We start from the raw sequence: 16,929 nt of genomic DNA, 5'->3' as shown, positions 1-16,929 counted from the left end.
AAAACTAGCATAGCATGGAATGAACACGCAATAGATTTGTAAACGAGTGCAACAACACAAATGTACATAGCATGGAAAAAGACACTTATCAACTAGGGAATTAATACAAATGAACATAGAATTAATACAAATGAACATAGAATTAGATTCAAAACCAGAAGTAACTAATTCTATAACTTATCAACTAGGGAAATAATACAAATGTACATAGAATTAGATTCCAAACCAGAAGTAACTAATTCTATAAAAAATAATTATGGCGGTGATCCCCTTCCATAGATGTTGACCAGTTAAACGTCCCCGCACAGGACCGTGTATGTTATTAGATGTATGTATTAGGTATTTCATCGTTCATGTTCAAATGTTTCCATTTAAAAGTCATTATTACACATGTTTTGACCGTATTCATTGCTATTTTTACTAATGTGAAGAATAATAACGGATATATTTAACATTTAATGGCCTGATCAGGATGTCCCCGCACATGACCGTGTATGTTATTAGATGTATGTATGAAGTATTTCATCGTTCATGTTCAAATGTTTCCATTTAAAAGTCATTATTACACATGTTTTGACCATATTCATTGCTAACTTTACTAATGTGAAGAATAATAACGGATATTTTTAACATTTGATGTCCTGTTCAGGATGTCCCCGCACAGGACCGTGTATGTTATTAGATGTATGTATTAGGTATTTCATCGTTCATGTTCAAATGTTTCCATTTAAAAGACATTATTACACATGTTTTGACCATATTCATTGCTAACTTTACTAATGTGAAGAAAAATAACGGATATATTTAACATTTGATTTCCTGATCAGGATGCCCGCTCAGGGCCGTGTTTTTTTGTAAGATGTATACATTCAGTATTTTGTAGTTCGAGTTGCATCTTTCTTTTTTGAAAATCATTATGACATATCTTTTAACCGTGTTCATCACTAGCTTAACTTATATGACGAAAAAGGCCGGATATTTTTAACATTTGATTTCTTCATCAGGATGACCCCGCTCAGGACAGTGTTTTTCGTCATCCATGTTACCTATTTTTTCTTTTAAAAATCATATTGACACATCTTTTAACCGTGTTCATCCCTAACTTAACTTATATGACGAAAAATAAACGGATATATTTAACATTTGATTTCCTGATCAGGATGCCCGCTCAGGGCCGTGTTTTTTTGTAAGATGTATACATTCAGTATTTTGTAGTTCGAGTTGCATCTTTCTTTTTTGAAAATCATTATGACATATCTTTTAACCGTGTTCATCACTAGCTTAACTTATATGACGAAAAAGGCCGGATATTTTTAACATTTGATTTCTTCATCAGGATGACCCCGCTCAGGACAGTGTTTTTCGTCATCCATGTTACCTATTTTTTCTTTTAAAAATCATATTGACACATCTTTTAACCGTGTTCATCCCTAACTTAACTTATATGACGAAAAATAAACGGATATATTTAACATTTGATTTCCTGATCAGGATGCCCGCTCAGGGCCGTGTTTTTTTGTAAGATGTATACATTCAGTATTTTGTAGTTCGAGTTGCATCTTTCTTTTTTGAAAATCATTATGACACATCTTTTAACCGTGTTCATCACTAGCTTAACTTATATGACGAAAAAGGCCGGATATTTTTAACATTTGATTTCTTCATCAGGATGACCCCGCTCAGGACAGTGTTTTTCGTCATCCATGTTACCTATTTTTTCTTTTAAAAATCATATTGACACATCTTTTAACCGTGTTCATCCCTAACTTAACTTATATGACGAAAAATAAACGGATATATTTAACATTTGATTTCCTGATCAGGATACCCACGCTCGGGACCGTGTATGCTATAAGATGTATATATAAAGTAATTCGGCGGGTTTTTTATGCCTCTTTTTGCATTCAAAAGTCATTACGACATCTCTTTTGACCGTATTCATTGCTATATTTATTAATGTGATATAACGGATATAACTAACATTTGATTACCTGATCAGGATGTCCCCACATAGGACCGTGTATATATTTAGTATTTCGTCGTTCATGTTACTTATTTTTATTTAAAAATCATTATGACACATCGCTTGACCGATTCATTGCTGCTGACTTAACTAATGAGAAGACTGACAATGGATATGTTTAACATTTGATTTCCTGATAAGGGTGTCCCCGCTAGCGCTCAGGACCGTGTATTTTCGTTGTTAAATGATCAAAGGGAGGTAACTGCTATATTCCTACACCGCATTATGAGTTCTGCTACACTTTTTGTATTAAAAACAATGATCATAATCACTTTGTCTTGATAATTTGATGCTGACACTTTCCCATGCTAAACATTAGTCATATATTGATACAAATCATGGCAGACTTTTGCTAAAATAAGTGTATGAAAACGCCACAATATGCAACGGTCCTTGTCAGCGACGGTCCCCGTCAGCCCCGGTTCCAGTGAGGACAGCTCAGCTGTTAGACACTGTTGAGTTAAACATTACTACTCAACAGTCGTAGCAAACACTAGTTTATCTCGTTACCTGTCAACAGTCGTAAGTTACATGTAGCAAAACTGCGCTTGTTACGTTTGGCAGTTTAGAAGCAAAACGGTCAAAACTTCTTTTTATACAATTATATAAAGAGTCGGATAACAATATTGCTAGCACGTCGTAGATCAGGTAAACAAACACTGTACATAATCAAATAGATTGTTTTGTTTTCAGTTTGACAATCTCGAAACAGTTTAGATCATATCAACTCTTGTTTTCACAGATAATTATTTCCTTCCACCCGGTTTCTATTGAAAACGGGCGTATACGTTCTTACCGTCGCCAATTCAAATCTGAACGTGAAAGTTTCTTTTTCATTTTATGTCATACTTTTTTGGTGAGGATTCCATGGGCATCGGTCTTCATGACACCTTGGCTGTTGCGAGAATATTAAACTCTACACATACAAAGGTATGGTTTTGTTATGTACAAGAAATAATATCATTATTGAACAAAACGTGTTAAAAGTGCATGTACTATTTCATAACAATAATACAGATGGCGATTTCAAATAAACTTTATTTCAAATCGTTTTGCATGCTTCATAATATTTACTAGGTATTAGACAAGAAAAAAAGCTGGAATATTGTTATAAAAACTGATAGCATAGCATTTGCAATCAAAGCATACTACTTTATTAAGTTTCTACAGGTAAGCTTCTACATAGATGAGTACGGCCTGGACATCAATCCTCCCCTTCCTTGGTCCATGGGGTCAAGTCAAGTCCAGGTATATCTGAACAGCTTTTTCTATCACCACTGGAAAATAAAACAAACAATCGGCATCAGATCTGCGCTATCGCAAATACATATAGTACCCTGCCTCCTGTACAAATGCATATAGTACCCTGCCTCCTGTACAAATACATATAGTACCCGGCCTCCTGTACAAATACATATAGTACCCGACCTCCTGTACAAATGCATATAGTACCCTGCCTCCTGTACAAATACATATAGTACCCTGCCTCCTGTACAAATACATATAGTACCTTGCCTCCTGTACAATTACACTCATGCTTGCATATTAAAAGGACGTTTAACCCTATCAAGCCTAAAATCAAAACGCCAACAGATGGAGGACGGTAAAGCAAACCACCAGAGAGTGTGGGATTCCAACACATTACAACCTAAAGTTGATAACAGTAGGTCTATATTTGTTATCTCATGTGTGACCTGTACGGTTAAAAAACGTAAGACAATTATACTGTATTTTCACAAAGTGAAATGTTCATCATATCTATCAAGATAGATGACCGCATATTTTCTAAAACATTACAAGAAAAAGATAAATTATTGACGACGCTTCTGACAAGATCATTTACTAATTGAGACGAAAAATACAAAGAATAAATCTATGTTTAATGTTCAGAATCGTTGAACATTTTCATAACAACATTAAAACTCGTTACGGGCAAAAATGCTTAGTTTCTATAAATCTGATAACAATGATCGGCTATAATATGCTATTTTCTTTAATGGAAACATCAAGATGCGTTTTATCAAGGAATTGAATTTTTCCCGGCCACTTGGAAATGGGGAAAATTGATAAATTCAGTAAAATAATGTATATTTTGACCAGGTTTTAACAACAATCCAGTCATAATATATTCACTTATCTTTGCGAAAATTCCCATCAATCAGAGTACAGTATTCGTGTCGACTATGTCTAAATACCCAACCTTTGTTTTCATGTAAAACAAATTATTACCAAGATTCATCAAAACCAAGTAATAATTATTAAGCGGAAATTAAGTGGCCTTATCTGAAAGCAGCTGCAGTTAATGCTAATTATTTCAAATTTTCAACAGAGATTTTGTCAAATTTCGGCCTTAGCCTTTATTTTGGACATATAAACATTGAAGTTAATATTATTGTGCAAAAACTATAACCCAATCATAGGTAAATATGATTGTTATTTATGTGAGGTCAACTTTTAACCAGGCTTTAATCGTTGTATAATATGCTTGGGATATTTCAGCAACTTATCCTGCGAAAATGAAAGTGTTGTTAAAATATTTTGACGTGCATATCAAAAGAAAATAAAGAAAAAGAGCTTAAGTGGAGTGAGCAAACAGGATATTTTTATCAAGGATAATCAGTATAAGGAAATTCCATAATAAGTGTTCTGTGCCAGTTTTCTGACCTGTATTTGACTTATGACCAACAGGGACGGGATACCACAACGAGTACTATAAGTGGAACAATTTTGATGTTATAGTAACATGGATGTGATTGCTGTTAGACACACTCATATAACACGGGATTTCCAAAGATGCAGTTAAATAAGACTTTGGAAAGATGTTATGGTCGTCGCTATATTGATCTCATAGGGGAAAGTCCTATATCTTTGTATGATATCATCGTCGATATTTTTTTAAATTCATTTGTGTACCTTTTTGGTTCGTTGTATAAACCACGGCTCAGAGGATGTGATATTTATTTTATTTTTACATCAGATCCGCGCCATCACATAGAGGCAATTACACCAACATACCCTCTCTATCCTGCACACATTCACGTATGCACGCATACACAACACACATGAAGGCGCGTCCTTAAATGACCTTGGCTGTTAATAAGACGTTAAACAAAATAAAACCAAAACATTGCGAATGTTGTCGATGAAGCGGGAGGCCTGACCCTTTTAGACATCATGGTCTTATTACCCTATTACTTTACACCAATTTCTCGATGTAAATCTATTCTTTGTTCATATTTTGCCCTTGTGTCTATCGATTTTAAGGTCAGGTTACGATCTGGTTGAAGCTTTGGATTCTTCTGCTGTAACTTTATATAAAAGCGGGCCAGACCCAATTATTATTTCTTAAGCGAATCAATGTCATATATGTAAATATTACTACATTGCTTTGTATTGATTCTCTTTTAGATTTCACGTCGTCACAGCAAAATATAAAACAACCTACTTATAACCAAAAAAATCGTTAAGACACATTGCCTCCCATTTTATTGCTTTAGTTCTGTACAGTTAACAGTGTTACTCCTTTTTCACTGTATTTCACACAAACACGCACGCACGAATAAACAAAAACATACACCAACATTAAACATTGAAAAACTACATTTTTTCGCAGAATCTAGGGAAGGAAAAGACCTTAACAAATCATCATTTTGGTATGGATTGCAGTTACAGTACTATGTAAGAATACTTACACTCCAGGTTGTATGAATGCATCCTCTTGTATTTCAGTTAGGCCGTAGTGCTGACAGATCAGTTTGGATAGCTTCACCTCCCTAATTGCCTCAATTTGAGCTGAATATGTATAAATTAAAGAATGTATAAGAAAACTATAGATACGGAATATCAACAAAGAAAGTGTGCCGCAACATAGGAGCTTTGCACCTTAAGCAGTAACACTGTTTTGATAACCTTCGATTCCAAATAAAACAAGGGAAGATACAAAGAAAATAATTAAAAAATCTTCGAGTTCGATTTTTTGTTCATGCAATAACAACGCAATCAATGATTTCAGCTGTTGATAGGACCTTAAGTTCTGTACAACCAACACAGAAGAGGTTATTAAGGTCAATAAAAATTAGATAAACCATGATAAAGGAAATTACATTAAAAGAACGAAATGTAAAAGACAAACGTCAAAAGATAAAGTTGCTATGGTAAGTTATATCTTACTGAACAGATGAACAGTTTTTAAGTAGGTAAACATATTTTAATGTTAATAGGACTTAGTGAAAAGAGAAAACTTGCTTTACTTGACGAACTTAAGGTGACTTATACATATATCGTTATGACCGTTAAAAGGGCTGATTTGAATAGGAATAGTTCCCGTTTGTCCATATTTCAAACCATGAAAATAGACATTGGCATGACCATTTTTACCAATATTCGTTCCTTTTTACATCAGTCATAACCAGAAAATTGCTTATCAATAACTAGCAAATATGCTTTAGGATTAGTGTTGATATTGACTTATCAGAATCATGTCATGTGCGGAAACTGTTGACGAATCAGATGGCAATATGCTATAAATACGCTCATTTGGTTCACATTAAACTTAGTTTTTGGCTTTTTGTAATATAAATATAGACCAAGTTACACAAGAAACCAGTCATATTTTCCTAAGTTATTCTGCAGAAACCGCCAACCAATTGGAGGAGTGTAGTACACTAACTAATTATGCGTGGATTTTGCTTAACTTCACACTTTCCCCCAGTCTTTGCATATTATACACGTTTACCAGGTTTTATATATAAAAAAAAAGCAAATTATCTTGCGGAAACGGAAGTGTGGCGGTTGACCAACCAGAGAACAGTATGCTTAATAATTAAACACCGAGTTTGCTCAACTTAAAACTTTGCCTCAGATGTACCGACTATTGCGAGAATACATCGATTCTTTAGTAAGTTACCTTGCAAAAACCGATATATGAACGAACGGACAGACGGATGCTTACCATAACAAAATCCGTCCCATCAGAATGTTAACAGTGGTTAAAAAAAATACATGTAGCAATATTCTTCTCGTACAACAGAGCAAAACATGCATCTCTTACAACTGCAGGCGTCCTTCATTTAGTACCAGACAACAACAGTGTCTAGTTTTCAGCTCACCTTGAGTCATAGCACAGCGTCAGTCGTTTGACCGTCTGTCTGTCCGTTATACACTTTTCCTTTTAACGACTTCTTCTAAATAACCTAAAGGTCAATAATCTTGATATTTTGCTGGTAGCTTTCTTAAATGGCGCCACATAAAGTTTGCGAATAACACTGGCCTAGATGCTTGAATTTTAGCGAATAGCTTCATGGAAACGATCCTCAAAACTTTCCGAATAAAAACACCTACATTCAAGGTCATTTCGGTTAAATATGCCAACATCTTTTAACAAATGCTCCTGATGACCCGAAATATATTCTGATGGTAGCTTTGTTGGTTGGTTCATGTACATGTAAAGTCTTAACAAGTTTAAGGATAAAAATGATTTATTTTCAATTTCAACCTTCAAACAACTTCAACTGAAGGACCGTAATGCCTTAAATTATTATATTTTGCCATAAGAGTAAGCTTCTGTAGATGGTGCCTGGGAATGGTTTGAACAAAGATGACCATTTCAATCTTTAAAACACAGCGGTCAAATTTGTAAAAAATAAAAGAATATAGGACTTCTTTAGAAGAATGAAATGTCTTGTCCTAGTTAAGCCCTTTGTCACAACATGGAAATGTTTTACATCACTTTAAAGGAACAATTTAGTGAAGTAAGGTTTATTTTTATTTTATAAACTTATCACAGAATTTTTCAGAATTATATAGTTTGATACTCCTTGTGAACAATTCATGTCGAGAAATTGAGAAGAAACGATGTTTCTTAAGCGTTGTGTATCAGTAATGAAGAAATCCTTAAATGTACAACCGTACGTTTTAGCAATAGCTGCCAGTGAATTTCTAGCTAACAAAAATATCTTTCCAGCCGAGGAGAGAAGGTGAATTCTCGTGTTTTCACCTAACTTCTTCGGAATCCGAATCAAGGGCATCTTCCAAACAACATCTCAACCATCGCTATAGATTAGAAATCTATTTTACGTCTAAACCTATTGATATCGTACTTTCTGCAGTTTGAAATTCTCCCTGCGGTACCCTCTCAGTGCTTGCATACTCTAATTAAACATGTTTGTTTTTATTCAAATCCAACTTTTAACAGAAATGTCTGATTAGATTTATGTATTATGATACTTACAATTCTTGGCTGCGATGTATAGTGTAAATTCAAAGTGACAAGAATGTGTTACCTGTGAAATCAGACTCAAAACTGACATTTTGCTGTCGGTCGACATACATGTTTACTTCCCACTGAAAGGTCCGGATATTGCACTATTTCGGTCGTAGCTATTTTTATAACTGGCTTTCTCAAAAGATAACACTGACCACACTGAAGGTTGGCTTCAGATCATGTCATTATAAACCACGTAAATATTCGTTAAGAGATATATATTTTCAGTATAAATTCGATTTTCAGGTTGTCATTTTTTAAATAGCCCCTTTAATATTCCTGCTAACCGCCATACTGTCATACTGCAATAATTTTGGTTTGGTTTGGATTAGTATTGTTAAACATCCTATCAACAGCTATGGTCGTTTAAGGACGGTCTTCCCTATGTGCAAGATGCATGCGTGTAGTGTATGCGTGTGTGTTTTGGGAGGCTGTGATATGGACGTGTTTGTCTCCTTGTTATAGCGCGGAACTGATGCCGACTTTATAGTGCTACCGCACTAAAACATACTGCCGAAGACACCCAGTAGGACACCCAACCCGGTCACATTATACTGACAACCCGCAAACTAGTCATCCCACTCTAAATTGCTGAACGTTAAGCAGGAGAAGAAACTACCATTTTTACAGACTCTGGTATGTCTTAATACTGCAACACTACATGTCCTAGCGAGTACAAGTCAGAAATAAGTCATCAATGTATTTGTATATGCAACGTATAGACATTTATATTTAACACAACTAATTGTGACAATTTGGATCTAATCCAAACCGGTATTCCTAATGTTGATGTTCAATCTTTTTAACACCACCTTACTTTTGTTTGAGGTGTAACGTCCTCACATCTTAGGGAGACAACGCCACCGACCGAAAAAGAAACTATATCGAAATTAAAGAAGGCAGGAAAGACGTGAAGCGAAAACGATCTCAAGTGTTGTAATCAGAACAGCAAATACATTTTGGTCTCCTTCAACTCCCCTGCGTAGAATGTGCAGAATGTCGATTAATTAGAGAGGTGACTTATATTTTTTATATAAAGTGTCTTATTTGCAGGTTTTTAGTATGTGTAACTATGTGAGGAATTTAATGCTAAATTTAGAGTGCTGCTTCACTGACATATCATGACGAGGGCCCCAGCACAGTACCCCACCTGACAGCAAATTTTTAATATTGTTCTGATCAGTTTTAGCTCATCTGGTCCGAAGGACCAATGTGAGCTTATGCCGTACCGTGGCGTCCGTCCGTCAACAATTTCTTCAAACGACTTCTTCTTAACCACTGATTGGAGTTTTGACTAAATTTGACTGGAAGCATCCCTAGGTAGTGGGATTCAAAATTGTACAAATGGTGGGGCCGAGACAAATGGTGTCATGATATTAGCACTGATCCCGGGATCTGCCCCACCCTTGGAACCTTTACCCCTTGGTCATTACGTTGAAACGGTTGAGATCCCCACCCCAAAACTACATATACATTTGTTGGGCATAAAGAGACAAAAGCTGTCATGATATTATAATTGACTCCGGGATCTGCCCCACCCTTGCAAACTTAACCCCTGGGTCATAACTTCGAAATGGTTAAGATCCCCATCCCAAAACTATATATAGAAATGCTGGGCATAAAGGGATAAACGCAGTCATGATATTAGAATAGATCCTCGGGTCTGGCAACAACCCATTGGGACCTAGTCGCAGCTTGGAAACATTTGAGAACCCGACCACATAAGCATACATAAAATGTCTGGGCATGAAAAATCTAATACATAATATGCTACAAGGATTAGCCTAGGGGTCTGGCCCATTCCCTTGGATCTTATTTAGACAATATTTTGCCCTGATGCTTAGATATCCAGGTAAGCGATACAGGCTCTCTGAGCCTCTTGTTCAAGTATCAAGTAAATAATATTTCAATGATCAAAATATTTTTCAAAAGAAGAAGAAAATAACATGCACTTACAACTCTTGAATGGGGCTTTAGAACCTGGAGTTGCTTTTTTATCGTTTTCATACCAGAACCGGTCACCGAACTTGATACGTTTGAATTGGTCCGCAAAGATACAAGCAAATGTTGGACCTAACTGGCCGCCTTCATCAGTAATCGTCTCTGATATTCCAGCTGGAAAAAGATCTATGTCCTTAGCCGACCTATGGAAGAAAGTATATATTAACAATATCAATACAGTGCAGTTTAGTGAATAACGTTAATATTTACGTTGGATCCGATCATCATAGGATCTTGTATATGAATACTGGCAAAATTAATTGATTCAGAAGATGTTTATTTTGCTCGTTCACCAAAATAAGGTAACGGATATGAAAACAAAGTAAACCGAAAGAACATTTATACGAAATGTTTTAATGGTAAGTGCAAGGATTGATGAAGCACAACCAACTAGTGTTTATATGTGACGTTTCGATGGTTAGTACGGTATGTACGCTGTCACGTTCATCAGACAAATGACCAGTGAAGCGTACGAGTTTTCCACAAATCGATGTCGATTCGGCTACGTTGTAAGCGTATGTACAATGAGTTGTTATACCGAAATGACCCAATTCAGCTACACTTTGTTCAATACTTGGTCATAGATGTGCGATAGTCTATGAACCGCCTCATCTCGAACTAGAACTGGCCAACTGCGGCGTATCCTGATGGCTTCCTTTATCTGCCGCTTGAACAGATTGCTATTATCCCAGTCAACATCATGTGATTGACTTGGATAACTATGTTGACTGGGATAACTCCAAATTATTGGACAGTTTAATTTTGTTTAACGTCCTATTAACAGATAAGGTCATTTAAGGACGTGGATTGGTTTGGTTTGGTTAAGTATTGTTTAACGTCCTATCAACAGCTAGGGTCATTTAAGGACGGCCTCTCCTGTGTGCAAGATACATGCGTGTGTGTTTTTTGAAGCTGCGATATGTTCGTGTTTGTGTCCCTGTGATAGCGCGGAACTGATGCCAACTTTATTAGCCCACCATCATCTGATGGTGGGCTATTCAAATCACCCTGCGTCCGTGGTCCGTGGTCCGCCTTAAACAATTCTTGTTATCAGTATTTCTCAAGAAGTAACAAAGGGGTCTTTCTCAAATTTGATATGTAGGTTTCCCTTGGTCCTTAGCTCTGCAGACTGATCGGATAAACAAAATAGCCGACAGGCAGCCATCTTGGATTTTGATAGTGAAAGTTTGTTATCGCTATTTCTCCGGAAGTACTGCAGGGATCCCCTTGGTCCTTAGCTGTGCAGGGCAACTTTTGAGACTGATCGGATAAACAACATGGCCGACAGGCAGCCATTTTGGATTTTGATAGTGAAAGTTTGTTATCGCTATTTCTCTGGAAGTAGCAAAGGGATCCTTTTTCAAATCTGATATGTAGGTTAGCTGTGCAGGGCAATTTTTGAGACTTATCGAATAAACAACATGGCCGACAGGCAGCCATCTTGGATTTTGATAGTGAAGGTTTGTAGGTTCCCCTTGGTCCTTAGCTGTGCAACAGTGCCTGAAATGGACGGTCTCCCGCTCGCCAATGGCGATTAAAAGTCTCGCTCGGACGACTAAAAGTTGTCAAAAGTGAGGTAGTCACAGGCCCAACAACAATAGTTTGGGTGACTGTTGAAAAATTTATGAATAAAAGAACTTATAGTTCCTTCCACATTAACTAGGGGGCAGTACATAATTCAGTTGTCATTACTTCGATTTGAATCAAACTGTCCGGGACTTAGAAAATGTGATGATTTTTTTTCTCTCCAGATTTTCTATATAAAATAAAGCCAGGGTGTCTTCTTTGAGGTGCGAATTTTGTGTATTTCTTTGGGGAACATGTCAGGTTTTAACTCGGGTTGAAGAATTAAAAATATAATGTTTTATTCTGTTTTACGTATTACAAACATTGTCATGTTACATGTAATTTAAATGTGCTGAAGCATTGTGTTAAATGCTGTGGAAATATTTCTTCCCAAATTCATTTGGGCCACCAATATGTCATTTGGGCCAGCGCTTCCAATTTTTTACTCGACCAAAAAATATATTTTGAGCCAGCCAATGCAGATTCCCCACCATCCTTTATTGTTCATGTTTACTTTTGAAACTGATCAGTTAAACATAATGGCCTACCGACAGCCATCTTCGATTTTTGACATTGAAGGTTTGTTAGTACTATTTCTCAGGAATATTTTCAGGGATCTTTCTCAAATTTGATATGTAGGTTCCCCTTGACCCCTCGTTGTGCATGTTATATTTGGAGACTGATCATAAAAAAAAACCGGCTAAAGCACGAACTAAGCAGATCTTTCTCATATTACAATAATCGATTCTATTTCTTTCACATTAAGTACTGTACTAGTAACTATGTGAAATGACAAACTCACTTTGAAGGTTGGCTATCATACACATCAGTATTAAGTTTAGATGAAAAGTTACCTCAAGGTGCTTTTACTGTTAACATGACTCGATCAAACAGATTAGAGGAAAAAAGAGAAAATATCGAACTGACAAAGAACTAATGAAGATGGTACAATGGTGGGAACCAAGATCCCTCTGGGATCTCTTGTAGTACTACGTCATTGAAACATACTTCCGAAGATACCCAGGAGGACACCCCACCCGGTCACATTATACTGACAACGGGTGAACCAGTCGTCCCACTCCTAAATTGCTGAGCGTTAAGCAGGAGTAGATTAAGCACGTGTCTCAATGTGTGTAGTGTATGCTTGCTTGCGTGTGTGTATGCATTAGACATGGAATGTTTGTGTGCTTGCCTCCTTGTGATATTGCGGATCTGATGCCGACTTTATATTGCTATCTCACTGAAATACCATACCGAAGGTACCAAACACAGCATTCCGCCCACTCACATTATACTGACAACGGGTGAACCAGTTGTTTTTATTCCGCTAAATGTTGAACGTTAAGCAGGGAGTGACAACTACCATTTTAAAGGACTTTGGTATGTCCCGGCCTGGGACAGATCTCATTGCCTTCATTACCTGGGCGAACGCTCAACTTTCAAGCCAAAAGTAATGTGTTGCCAAGCAAGGCGTTAGGACATAAAAGGTAGTAATAAGTTGAAAGAAAGATAAATATCTCAAATATTACAATGGACGCAGTAGATTTATTGTGGTCGCTTTTGTGTCCCCAAATAGAGGACATTAATACAAATCCCCAATTCTGCACGAGGTTCGCGCATTAGTCGCCTACTACTATACATGTAGTGGGTAACAGCAGATGTATTCTTTTCCCGATCCCCCACCTGCTGGGATGAAGTATTGGACAGAGAAATACAAAGATCCCAAATAGTATATTGATTGTAGCAGGTATAGTCGCTTTACTGTCTCGCAGACGAGTGTGCAACATGATCTATATTATATATATTTACTTTTTGCAAATCTCCTACCTGCAGGTTGTTAGCTATTATTTATTATCTAAACAGGGTAACATTTTCTTGCTATCTGTTTCAGGGACTTTTGCCATCGTGAAATTTTGAGCATATGGCTACTACAGTTGTGGGATCGCACAACGTTACACGATGTGCGGTGTGCGCACGATGTGTGCACGGTGTGTGAACGGTGTGTGCACGATGGGCGAACGATAAAAAGCTGAACGATCATTGCTTGCGCACATATGTGCGCACGATGGACGGACGTTGTGCGATAACAATCGTGGTTGGTGTAAATTGAGGAATGCCTTAACAATTTATACGGTTTCTTGTTAAACATATAAACTTGATGTTTACGTATGTTTCTATATTCTAGCAACATCTATAAACTTATCTTTCTGTCTATAAATTCTTATATTTAGGAATTGTGTTTTCTGTGTTTTTAAACAAACTTAATCGACACATGTAAAATTACAACACAACCCCGTATACAGGTAAACATAACCATTGTGTACATGTACCTGGACCGTAGTTTTCTCCCCGCCTGGGGCATTTACGTAACTCGTCGGGTAAGGCCGGGGGTGTGAAAATCCAGGTGAAGGGGAGCTATATATAGGTAAACGAATGCAAATAACAAATCCTTTTTATTACGGTCAAACGGTATCGCATATCAGCTCTGTGTGTCAGGCACTGGTCAGGTAAAACTCCGGACACTCATAAAATTGTTATTTACCTGTTCTGTTACCTTGGAGCCAAACCCTTTCTTGACAGCCTAACGGTCACTGTAATACTGTGTAATACGCATTGTGAAATTGTATAATCTTGATTATTGGGATGAGAAATTACAGATATATACACAGTGTACATTATCGCATACAAGCCTTCCGTATTTTTGTCATTCCGTAATTTTGATCTACAAACGATACCAAATCGCACAGTTGTGCGGAGAGAAGCGCACAACGGGGCGAACGATTGCTAAATCGCACAGTTGTGCGCACCATGTGTGGACGATGTGCGGACGGTGTGTGAACGATGTATGCACGGTGTGCGCACGCCATTTTTGGTGCGTTGTGCGGTCCCACAACTGTACGTAGCAGAATTAAAATTTTAGTCCCGCACAACTGACAAGCCCATTACGTGCATGAATTGGGGATTTGCGTTAGTGGCCTCTATTTTGGGAAACAAAAGCGATTGGTTTCATTATACAAACTTCTGTACTATACTATATATAGATAAGTGTTTTGTTTGGAAATAAAATCCATTTAAAAATCTTTCTATATATTAATGGATGCTTACACGCCAGGATACGCTTTCTTCAGAGCCTCCCTTACGTCAAGGGTATGATGATTCAGGCTGTCCCAGTCATCAATAGTCCCAAAGCCACATTTCTCATAAACGTCCGCATATGAAGCCAACCCATGATCACGCCCCCTCTGGATATTCAATGACATCAGATCAAGAGGGGAAGACGCATCCACGTTGGAGAAAAGGAAATCGATAAAGTCGAGGTTGATAAACCTGTAAATAAAGTGTATACTGGTATGTTTTCAATTTGAATCATTAACCATGTTACCGATAAATATCCCTGCAATCTGGTGATTGTGAAACCATAAGTTATACATTATATTTCCCATCTCTGTAAATAAGATAAAAACATTGCTTTCCATTGTTTGACGATTTAAAGACATGTTTGCACTTTAATGTTATTATACAGCATCATTGAAATTTGAAGGTAAAATATTGCAATAGGAGCTGAGTGACACTTTGTAAAGGCATTTCTGCAAAAACAAACGTTCTAGAATTATAATCTACGTCGTTATACATTTTACCTCGTTATCGAAACTGTACATGCATATTTGTTATCATCATTTTCAAAGATGTTAGAACTATTGTTGTATTTTAATGTTAAAGCTACTATGTTACATATTTCTTCTTTTTTCGAATCCCTTATTAAAACTACAAACACATTTAATCAACATGATTTTTTGTAAAGGTGAAAGCATTGTATATGATAATTATTATTTAAAGATGTTAGCATAATTATTATAATGTGTTATCATTCTACCTGTCGCTCTTTTGTGCTGGTGCTGTTGTCATCCACCTCATGACCTCTGGTGCATTCCTGAAGGTTAGATAAGGGTCCAAAAATGCGTTTCGATTCTGTTGTTCTTCCATTATGTCGAAAGAACTGTTCATTCGCTTCATGGAGCCTGTAACCAGGGTATGACCGATGCGAAGGGCCGCAGTGGCGAGTTCGTTAGTTATAGAGGGATTCAGATTTTTGTCATACCGAAACGGTCCCCCAAGGGTAAGTTTGTGTTTCCTCATCATGTCCTGTCCGATGAAGAGAGGAAGCCACTCGTTATAGGTAATCTGTTGAAGGATCGCACCAACAATCTTCCTCGCCTCCTGGTATAGCCGTTCGGGTTTCCAATTGGAATGCATGTCCTGCAGTTTCTCAACGAGATCATTGTGAACTCTCAAAAAGAGAACATGGTAAACGGTCAGATGAGAGATGTCGCTGGATCTTCTATCTCCTGCGGATTATCAAACAAAAAAAAAAGGTATCCACTGTGTAACGAAACACTTATTTTCCATGGTTAGTATAGGCTCACGGGTCTGAAGGATCAAGTTGAGTTTATGTCATACCGTGACGTCCGTCGTCCGTACGTCAACAATTTCTTTAAACGACTTCTTAACCACTCATGGAATTTAACTAAAGTTGACTTGGTTGTGGGGATTCCAAATTTTACAAATGGTGGGCCTGAACCCCAGGGGGCTGAGGGGCGCGGCCAAAAGGGGGCAATTCGACTATATTGCTATAAACGACTTCTACTGTAGAAAAATGCACTGGATATCAATCATATTTGATTGGAAGCTTTCATTGATGGTGGGGATTCAAAATTGCACAAATTGTGCGCGTGACTTCCAAGGGGGCTGAGGGGCGGGGCCAAACAAGGCTATTTAGCTATATTGCTTTAAGCGACTTTTCCTCTGGAACTACATGACGGATATCAACCATATTTGATTGGAAACATCCATTGGTTGTGGTGATTCAAAATTATAAAAATGGTGTTGCTGAGAGGCGGGGCCAATAGTGAATAATTTGGCTATATTCCTCTAAACGACTTATTCTGTAGAACCATGCACTGAATATTAATCATATTTGGTCGGAAGCATTCATTGAAGGCGGGGATTCAAAAGTGTACAAATGGTGGGGCTGACCTCCGGGCTAAGGGGCGGGACCACAAAAAAGTGAATAACCTTG

General features: G+C 37.2%; 1 protein-coding gene across 1 annotated transcript in view; it reads right to left on the bottom strand.

The window, feature by feature from the left end:
- Positions 1–3,049: 3,049 nt before the first annotated feature.
- Positions 3,050–16,929, bottom strand: part of LOC110451833 (peroxidasin-like) — a 42,884-nt gene continuing 29,004 nt past the window's right edge. Inside the window, exons 10-14 of the mRNA XM_021500044.1 lie at positions 15,727–16,198; positions 14,958–15,179; positions 10,242–10,429; positions 5,716–5,815; positions 3,050–3,300 (exon numbers count right to left, since the gene is read on the bottom strand). Coding sequence (XP_021355719.1) covers positions 3,228–3,300; positions 5,716–5,815; positions 10,242–10,429; positions 14,958–15,179; positions 15,727–16,198 — 1,055 coding nt within the window. The 3' untranslated portion in view covers positions 3,050–3,227. The remainder of the gene's footprint in view (positions 3,301–5,715; positions 5,816–10,241; positions 10,430–14,957; positions 15,180–15,726; positions 16,199–16,929) is intronic.

This window comes from Mizuhopecten yessoensis, unplaced genomic scaffold, assembly GCF_002113885.1.
Source record: "Mizuhopecten yessoensis strain PY_sf001 unplaced genomic scaffold, ASM211388v2 scaffold6211, whole genome shotgun sequence".
In the NCBI taxonomy this organism is placed as follows: domain Eukaryota; kingdom Metazoa; phylum Mollusca; class Bivalvia; order Pectinida; family Pectinidae; genus Mizuhopecten; species Mizuhopecten yessoensis.
This window is presented reverse-complemented; position numbering and strand designations above follow the sequence as displayed.